Source organism: Colossoma macropomum, unplaced genomic scaffold, assembly GCF_904425465.1.
Source record: "Colossoma macropomum unplaced genomic scaffold, Colossoma_macropomum, whole genome shotgun sequence".
Classification (NCBI taxonomy): Eukaryota; Metazoa; Chordata; class Actinopteri; order Characiformes; family Serrasalmidae; genus Colossoma; species Colossoma macropomum.
Window position 1 is genome coordinate 27,000,369 of NW_023494795.1, and position 10,576 is coordinate 27,010,944.

The following is a 10,576-nucleotide window of genomic DNA, read 5'->3' on the forward strand; positions in this document are numbered from 1 at the left end:
TTATATGTAGTGTTGATGGTGGTAAAATAAAGGTAAATCTGAAAGAATTAAGTTTCTTTGGAGACCGTTTTTGCCTTACAAAGCCCTGCTTTACATGTACCTCTCCCTTAAGAATTTACAACCCCATTTCCAAAAAAGTTGGGACACTGTGCAGAATGTAAATAAAAACAAAATGCAATGATGTGCAAATCACTTAAACCCTATATTTGATTGAAAATAGTACAAAGACAACATATCAAATGTTGAAACTGAGAAATTTTATTGTTTATTTATTCCCATTTTGAATTTGAAATGTTTTCCCATTCTTGTTTGATATAGGATTTCAGCTTTTCAACAGTTGGGGTCTACTTTGTCGTATCTTTCATTTCATAATACGCCAAAGATTATCAGTGGGTGGCAGGTCTTGACTCCAGGCAGGTCAGTTTAGCACCCGGACTCTTTTAATATGGAGCAATGTTGTTGTAATACATGTAGAATGTGGTTTGAAATTGTCTTGCTGAAATAATCAAAGCCTTCCCTGAAAAAGATGTTGTCTGGATGGCAGCATATGTTGCCAAAACATGTTTATATCATGCAGCATTAATGGTGCCTTTACAGATGTGCACATCACCCATGCCATGGGCACTAATGCACCCTTATATGAATACTGGCTTTTGAGCTGTGCACTGATAACAAGCTGAGTAGTCTTTAGCCCAGAGAACACAGTGTCCATGATTTCCAAAAAGAATTTCAAATGTTGATTTATCGACCACAGGACACTTTTCCACTTCCCCTCAGTCCATTTAAAATGAGCTCAGGCCCAGAGAAGGCGGCAGCATTTCTGGATCCTGTTTCTATGTGTTTTTTTTTGCGTTTTAAAGTTTTAACTTGCATTTGTGGATGCAGCGAAGGACTGTTTGCATATTATGTACTGTAGATGATGAAAAGCAATTTTTTTTTACTATTTTATGTTGAGAAATGCTATTTTTGAATTGTTGCACTATTTGTCCACACAGTCTTTCACTGAGTGACGAACTCCTCCCCATCTCTACGTCTCAGCCTCTCTGGGATGCTCTTTTTATACCCAATCATGTTACGGACCTGTTGCCAATCAACCACCAGTGTTTTTTTTGCATTACATACATTAAACTTTACCAGTCTTTTGTTGTCTCTGTCCCAACTTTTTTTTAAACATGTTGTTGGGATCAAATTCAAAATGGGCATACATTTAATAAAATTTCTCAGTTTCAACATTTGATATGTTGTCTTTGTACTATTTTCAATGAAATCTAGGGTTTAAATCATATGTACATAATTGCATTTTGTTTTTATTTACATTTTGCACAAGTTTTCTGGAAATGGAGTTGTACATAAAAATACATTTTAGACCTAAAACTTATGACAAAAATTCATAAAACAATGCATATTTCTCTAAAACAGAGCATTTCACATCAAACCACTCTGAATGACCTTGTTTACACCTTAATGATTTAATTATGCCTGACAGTTGAGAAATTGGTGGAGTTGGCACAATGAGAATGAAAGGATAGGTGGAATTGCAACTGTTATTGTGAGCTGTGAAGGTTTTCAGACCAATAACTCATCAAACAAACATCTAATAGACGTGAGATCACGGTAAAGGGAGACTGGAGCTACTCTGCGTACTTAAAATCTCTATAAAATGCTACAATAAAAATTATATACCTTAATATCTACAGTTTGTGACTATCAAACCAATTGACCATAGCTGCTGATCAATTGACCACTATTTTCTAAACATATTGTAGTAACCAATAAAACTGTTGCATTTTCTGGTTAGAATTCTTGTGGTGATTTTTATTTTTGTGTATCTCCAAAAACTATTTAATAGCTATTGTGATTTTTTTTCCTGTGGCTGTGTCCCCCTGCAGCCCCCACTCCCAACCCCTCTAATGTTCAACCCAAAGTTACGTCCCTAAAAATCAGCATGTCTACTCTACACTTTGTCAAAACATAAAGAAGAAACCACAAAGCTGATGTGCTTTGAAATGTCATTTGCTCAAAAAAGCTGCAATAGTCCTGTCATCCTATTTCTGTCCCCCTTGTTGAGTATTCATTACCACATTGTCTCAACAGGATGGGTGGAGTGTAGAGACCACTCTGGCCCTCTTTCCCTCTGAGTCACTTATGCTGACACTGCAGTCTTCAGTAAACACTTCAGAGTAAGGGGACATTATAATGTCCTTGTAATGCTCTTACTGGGCTATAACAGACCACAAGCTAGCACTTCACTCGCTGATTATTACTAATTTATTAAACAGTAACTAGGGTTTTTCCAGAGCATTTTTGTCTGTTATATATTGTAATCACAAGACAGCTGGAGCTTTCCTCAGACAATTGTATGAGACTGAATTTAACATGTTAGTTATTGACTATAAACGCAGACCTCATTCGTAAATTATTTTTGTATTGAATGGAATCAAAAGAAAATGATTACAAAGTTCAGGAAAAGGTTGTGCACCACATTATGATTTATAATACACAAATAATTCACACAGCTATGGCTTAATAAAACAGTAATGAGCACTGAGCCCTTTCATTTGCAGTCATTGGTTGGATAAATGATAATAAAGTAGTAATAAATAACCAGTTAATAGCTTGATAAGGCATAATTAGAGCTTTATGAGGGCATTATAATGTCCCCCTATACCAAAATGTTACCCAGTCTTCCTTTAAAGGGCCAATGTCTTACAAATTTATTGTTATTTATAATTGTTTATAAGTTCTACTTATACTGTTTGTGTGGTTTTATGAACCAAAACATGACCGTTTACAACCTCTCTCTATCCCTCTTTAAAATTAAACAGGCTGTTTTTTGTTACTGTACCTTTAAGACATGCATCTAAATAAGCTGTGTTCTGATTGAGTGCCCTGTATTGTGCCTTATTCAAAAAAGCAGTCAGGGCTGAAACACTCCTTTATTGTGAATGGGCAGATCTAAACCGCTATTGGATGAAGAGGTGGATTATATGTCAATACCAAGGTTTTTGTGACATAGTTTCCATTTATGGACTGTATGGACTGGGAAGTGAATGATAATTTTTGAAACTGTAAATATGTTTACATGCTACATCAAGCTCAAATTTTTAAAAAACATTTTTCCTTTATATGAGCCCTTTAAAACCCTTTTGATTGAAAATCAGAGAACACATGAGAATTATCATTAAGTTGATGTTTTAAAAAAAATAAATCAGACTATCTATCTGTTCTTAAAATCTGACACTTTTTATTTACTGTGAAAATTACAATTTTAATCTTGCAAAGAGAGTTTGGCATAAAAATCTTTATTGTTGGGACAAATGTTTGTTAGGTTTAGATGCCAGGCTCTGGTCCACTATCTGTCCAGATAGTTTTACTTGACACATTTAAACCCTATGTGACTATTAGGAATGTCTTTGTTTAAAAATACAGATTGTCACAGCTTAGAACAACACTTTGGGCCAGTTTAGTTTTGTGGAGCTGGATTAGGCCTAGTCTTGGACTAAACTGCAATGTCATTGGTATTTCACCATTAAATCTCCATTTTAATTTAAGCATGAACTTAAGCTGGGCCTGAGAAACAGTCTCTTTTTTGTGACACTAGAGAAACATTCATCTCCAAAAAAAGCTGAGGTATCTGAGGAGAGGAATGAAGAGATAAAGGTTCTGGTAAAGGTATTTGAGCAGAGGAAACCACATTTGTTAGACAGAATGGGCTGTAAACAGGTTATCAGCAAGTTTCTCACATCTGTGGACAGGCAGGACAATCCATGACTGCTCTGCCGGTTCCTTGTCAGTGTTTTCCAACCGAGATAATGATCTGGGCCATTGTTCCAAATAAAGCAGAGAAGGTCTACTCTCACCAGCGCTTGAATCGCTGAGCTATTTAAGCCTTTCAGAATGCTCCTTCAGCACTGAGGCAGCCTCAGTAATGTCTGCACAATGTGGACACTTCACATTTTCCTTTACAGTCTACTCTTCCCTCTGCACTCTCTCTGCAGCCAAACGTGTCCAGAGAAATGCATCTGTGAACAGACAGCGTCAGTGCAGTGCTTCAGGGTGCAGGCCATACCCTCAGGCATCCCGAGAGATGTGAGGAAACTCAACTTAGGACACAACCACATTAAGGAGATAAAGGTAACAGTTTTCTCTCACTTTCAGTAAGCAGTAAGCACGTTTGTGGCAAAGTGTTGAACAACTTTTCTGTGCTTTTTTTGTGACCCTGTGCAGGCAAATGACATGTTTTGTTGATTTTCTAACTGAAAATAAGTTAACGTTTTTTCTAAAGGAAGCAAACTTAAACATCGAATTTTTCTGCAAATTATAGTGCACAATTTCTATTTATTTACCCCATTATTTACCCCATTATGTTAAACTCAGCAAATAAACAGCAATGATGTAGAGGTGCTGTGTTATCAACAAAACAAGGAATTTCACCAGGCTGCTCAAACTTTTGCATACAGCTGTATTCATCTCCTTCAAAAACATTGCTTTTGCATTCATTTCATCTGCTCGTCTTATTTCATCTTATTTCAATATATTGATCATTTTAACTGATTGTACAATACATTCAGATGTGTTTTTCTTTCAGGTCTCTAACTAAGTGATTTTTCAAGTTAGGCTTATTTTTTGGTCTGTAATGTACAAAAGTCAGGTCAATTTAAATTTTAAATTAACCTTCTGCATAGCTTTTTAATCAAAACTTACATGTACAGTACCACATCTTAGTTAGGTCTTACAGTTTAAGTTGAGATTAAACCAGTGATAGTGGCTGTCAGGATTTGTTGGATTTGTTGGATTTTTATTCAGTTTCTCCTCTAGTTATTGCCACACTCACTCACAGACTATGTCCCCCCAGACTTTTGACCCCAGCCTGGGGGCTGATGCATCACCAGGATTTGAATTTATGATCTCTTGTCTCCTAATGATCCTGCAAACAAAACAACAAGCTGTTTTTTTCAGTATATAGGGAGCCAACCACATTCATTTTTTGTTTTTGAGTGCGCTCAACCTAAACTGTTTACTACTTAAAAAGGTGAGTTTTTTCAGAGGAGATCTTTAACTTAACTAAGACATTTAAAAATGAAAGCTATGCAGAACGTTGTCTTATTATTTTTTTTACAGTGTGGGAAACTGACTGCATGGTTTGGTGAGCATGAATTAACTCTAGTTTTGGACTAAATTCAGTGCTTATACTGGTTAACAATTGAAAATATTTTAGTCTATTTTTAGTTCAGTCCATTTAAGCCTAAATCATCACTCAATGTTTGAGACCCAAAGTCATTCAGAGTGGTTTGATGTGAAATGGTTCATTGAAATTGATATTGAAATTTAGAAAGAACTCAGATTTCTTTACAGTGGTGGTGATGGGAACCAGGGGTTGCAATGTCTACAACACAAATATAAGAATTTAATTTAGAATCCAAAACCACCAGTGAACCTACAGTGAACTCTTCACTGAGTTTAAGTGTAATGCTAAAGATGGTGAAATAAAGGTAAAACTGGAGTAATAAGCTTTCTTTGGGGACTTTTTTGCCTCACAATGTCCTGCATGTACCTCTCCACCATGAACTGATTTTAAGAAGTACATTTTAGGCCAAAACCTTATCAAAACTATCATACAACAATATTTCAGACACCAGACATCATAATCATTTAACAGCTTTCTGTGAGGGATCTTTTAGTGGCATTAAACTCTTCAGATGTGTGGTTCCTATCACCACCACTGTGACCAATTCTGACTTGGTAAGTTTCTCTATAACAGAGCATTTCACATCAAACTACTCTGAATGATTTTGTCTTGACCAGAAATTTTGAAAAATTGGTGGAATTCCCCTTCAGGATTTAGGAAATCAGCCCAATTTTACACACTCCTAACTACATAAGTTGAATGGATTGTATCAAAGTAGCAGCTAAATAATTTATTGCAATTACTGAATAAATAAGTCCCAAGATTGATAACTGAATAATAATCCTATAGTTCAATGGTTTAAAGGATTAAATATTGTTCTGTTTGGTTCTAGAATAGAGATTTGTCCAGTTTGCCAGGCCTTGAGGAGATCATCCTGTCCTCCTGTGGAGTGGAGCAGCTGGAGGGTAACACTTTCAGGGCCCAGAGAGTTTTAAAGACTCTGGACCTCCAGAAGAATAAACTGAGGAACATCCCTCGTGGCCTGCCATCCAGCCTGGAGAGCCTCCACCTGGGCCACAACAGGATCCACACACTGCAAGAGTCCACCCTGCAGGGCCTGAAGAAGCTCCGCCTGCTGAACCTCCAGAATAACCTCATCGCCACATTACGCTCCAGCACCTTCTCAACGCTCACAATGCTGGAGGGTCTCTATCTGGAGGGTAATAAAATCGAGACAGTGCAAGGTGCCCTCAGGTTGCCAAATCTAAATCAGTTTAGCTTAGCAAATAACAAGATCTCGTCACTGCCCTCAGCTTTCTTCTCGTCATTACAGCTTCTTAAAACTTTGGATTTGTCCTCCAACCTCCTGAACAAGGTGCCCCATGACCTCCCACAAGCTCTGCTCCACCTCAGCCTGGATAGGAACCACATAAGAACACTAAAAAGTCGTGATATGGCGCAGCTGCACAACCTGGCTACGCTTACTGTCTGCCACAACAGACTGGTGTCAGTGGACGGAGGCCTTCGCCTGCCCAATCTGACCGTGCTGGAGCTGGCAGGCAACCATCTGCGGGTGCTGCCTGGTCGGCTTTCAGCCAGACTGGAGAAGCTGGACTGTGGACAGAATCACATCCAGGAAGTGACCCATCAGCAGCTTTCTGGAATGAAGCAACTGCGACATCTTTTTTTGGAGAACAACACCATTCGGCATTTTGAGAGCAATGCTCTGAGAAACTGTCTTCACCTAACCAACCTGGCTTTAGAGCAGAACCTTCTCTCCACCTTTCCAAACGAGTACAGTTTATGCATGCATATTCACTAATGCTTTACTGTTCTGAATGTTGTATTGTATGATTGATTATTCAACTATTTTTTTATTCTTATTAATGGTGACAATCACCTTAACTACCTTTTCCTTTTCCGTGGAGAATCTCTATGCAGAATGCAGTGAGGTCCAGGAATAGGCTTAATCTCTGTTTGGGAAGACAACCCATAGTAAAGCAAATGATAAAGAGAATTTAAACTTTATTAGAAACACTACATTGTACTTCCACTCACTGGCCACTTTATCAGAAACACTTATCTTGTTTGTTCAGTCACTGGACACTTTATTAGAAACGCCTAACTTATAATTCCTCAGACTGGCCACTTTGTTAGAAATCCCCACTTTCTATGTTGTCTCATTTCCCACTTTATTAGAAACACCTCCCTTGTACTTTCTCAGCCTGGCCACTTTATTAGAAAGACTTCCTTGCACTTCTATTCACTGGCCACTTTATTAGAAACACCTACCTTGTACTTCCACTCACTGGCCACTTTATGAGCTCCATCTACCTTATAGGTCCACTGTATAGGTGTACAAATACTGACTGAATATTTGTATCACTCCAGGCTTCCTGAAACCCTGGTCCGTTTGGACTTGAAGGGGAACCGCATCATCACGATTGAGGAGCATGAACTGAAGTCTCTGAAGCGGCTCCAGGTGCTGAATCTGCGCAACAACAGGCTCTCCTCACTGCCTGCCATGAGCCTGCTTCCCAAACTACAGACGCTGTACGTGGACGGAAACCCCTGGAACTGCAGCTGTGAGCTGCTCAAGGTCAAGAGGTCACTGCTAGCCAGGGATGTAGATATCAGCTCAGACTTCTGCAGTGAGACTGTCCATACATCAGTGGACATTTGGCAAGCGTACGTAATGACGCAGGACAAGTGTGAGGAGACTGAAGAGTCAATACCTGAGAAACAACCTGAGCACACAGACAATGAGGACTACTACGATTATGATCTTTAATATACATAGAAAATCATAATAATGTATAATTCACCTGCAACTTCCACTTCACTGTTGTACATCTACTGTTGATTCACTGAAAAAGTGATGCATTGAAATTACTTGATCAACATGTGTAAATCATTTTCAAATGTAAGTAAAAATATTACATCTGCACAGTTATTGCAAACAGTAAACTAAAAGAAAGAATTGTGCTGATTTAATATATTTTCTTCATGTAGAAATGATGAACACATTTGAACCAAGTAAATCCGACACATCACTTTTTTCAGTGTGGACAGTATTCACAACTACCACAGTGTTTTGTTTTCATTTCGGACTGTAACTGCCTTTTGTAGATTTATTTGTAGATTTATCAGCAATATGTAATTATGTATCAAAGGTATGTAATTAAAACTTGGGGAGGTTATATTGCTGTATTTTAATCTTCAGAGTTATGACACACAGTATGGACCATGTTTTGTATCTCATCTGCGAGACCAAATTGCAACTGCAGAGGGCGCCATTTCGCCACAGAGCTTACATCAGTTAATTTCTTTTAACTCTACATAAACTATTTTCTGCTCTTATGCTACACCTGTAAGTACATTACATTTTGCATGCTTTGTAATATAAAAGCACAATCAATTTAATATCTACTATTTTAATGGGCGCGATTTACATCTCATATGTATTATTAAAAGAAATTATGTAGAGCATTCACAGACATTTAGTGGCACTTGATTTGCATAAAAGTCTTAAAATAAAAATGAAATTAGAAAACGTCTCGTACGAAATTCAAAATTTTAATGCAACCTAAATGATCATATTTTATCACTCTAGATATCAATAAAGAAAGAAAAGGGTGCATTTGCTTTAAAAAAAGAGGGAACATAAAAACGAACTTCATCATTAATTTAGAAATGTTTATATACATATGAATATCAATATAAAAATATTGTAATATTTACCATGCTATTGGAAATGTGATCAGAATCAATATTACTATTTATTCCCTATTCATATGCCACATATGTGAATAAATTGAATCTCTTCTGAAGCCAGTTTAGGAGGAGTCTGTCCACTCTCTGTTTCTCTCGTAATATCAAAAAACATGACTGCGAAACGCCAGAGGGCGCCGGCGAGCGAGTCCTAAATTAATGGAGTTAAACAGGTAAAAATCGTTCAGGATCTTCCGTTAATTTTAGAAAGTAGAAGACGTATTTCACTAAAAGAAAACTTACCTGTATATTTGCTTTTCTCCAAACAAGTTTTTGGCAGCAGGATGCTAGCATTACTGATACTGTGTACCGATTGGTTAGCTTTACTGCTACTGAGTGCTGATTGGTTAGCTTTACTGCTAATGAGTGCTGATTGGTTAGCTTTACTGTTAATGAGTGCTGATTGGTTGGCATTACAGCTACTGAGTGCTGGTTGGTTAGCTTAACTGCTACTGACTGCTGATTGGTTGACATTGCAGTTATTAAGTGCTGATTGGTTAGCTTTACTGCTACTGAGTGCTCATTGGTTGGCATTACTGCTACTCGGTGCTGATTGGTTAGCTTTACTGCTACTGAGTGCTGATTGGTTGGCATTACTGCCACTCAGTGCTGACTGGTTAACTTTACTGCTACTGACTGCTGATTGGTTGGCATTATAGCTACTGAGTGCTGATGGGTTAGCTTTACTGCTACTGAATGTTGATTGGTTAGCTTTACTGCTGCTGAGTGCTGATCGGTTAGCTTTTCTGTTACTGAGTGCTGACTAGTTGGCATTACTTCTTCTGAGGCTGGATCGGTAGCTGTTTCTGTTACTGAGTGCTGACTAGTTGGCATTACTTCTTCTGAGTGCTGATTGGTTAGCTTTTCTGTTACTGAGTGCTGATTGGTTGGCATTACAGTTACTGAGTGCTGATTGGTTAGCTTTACTGATACTGAGTGCTGATTGGCTGGCGTCATTATAAACTTCTATGACTGGAGCTTAAAAGCACTCAAAAACATAACAATGGTGTTCAAGTGCTCCATATTGACTCTTATATAAATTATTCATGGTTTTGCTATGGCGGTTCATAGTCTCTAAGGTTAGAGCAGTTAACCATGATCCTACCATGAACTACTATGATGCCTTATTGTAACTATGTTTATACTATGATTCTGCCATGGTTTTACGATAGTGGTCCATAGTAACTATAGTTAATCAATACTTTTATTTACACTTACATTTATGGCATTTGGCAGACACTCTTATCCAGAGCGACTTACGATTTGATCATTTTACACAGGTAGGAGAAGGTAGTGTTAGGTGTCTTGGTGTAGGGTGCTTTCCCTTAGTATTAATTATATACTTATAACATGACTCTACTAAGGTTTTGCTATGGTTGAATTTAGCAAAACTGTGGTTAATTTTTGTAAGTAATAGTTTTCTTTTAGCCAAAAACATGATACCATACTAGAGGAAAAACATGGTAGAGATGCCATAGTAATTACACCAAAGTTTTCTTTCTGACTAAAAACATGGATACCATACTATGGAAAAATCATGGAAGAGATACTATCTTACCATATTTTAATTTTTGCCAAAAAATAATGATACCATGCTATAGTAAAGCAATGATAGAGAAACCATAGTAACCATGTCATAGTTTTCTTTCTGCCAAAAAAACATGGTTAATTTTTGTA

General features: G+C 37.5%; 1 protein-coding gene across 1 annotated transcript; it reads left to right on the forward strand.

The window, feature by feature from the left end:
- Nucleotides 1–3,904: 3,904 nt before the first annotated feature.
- On the forward strand, nucleotides 3,905–7,919 carry LOC118815743 (nephrocan-like). Its single transcript, XM_036582080.1, has 3 exons — nucleotides 3,905–4,134; nucleotides 6,021–6,922; nucleotides 7,520–7,919. The coding sequence occupies exons 1-3, from the start codon at nucleotides 3,940–3,942 to the stop codon at nucleotides 7,917–7,919; spliced, it is 1,497 nt and encodes a 498-aa protein (XP_036437973.1). The 5' UTR covers nucleotides 3,905–3,939.
- The last annotated feature ends 2,657 nt before the right edge of the window (nucleotides 7,920–10,576 follow it).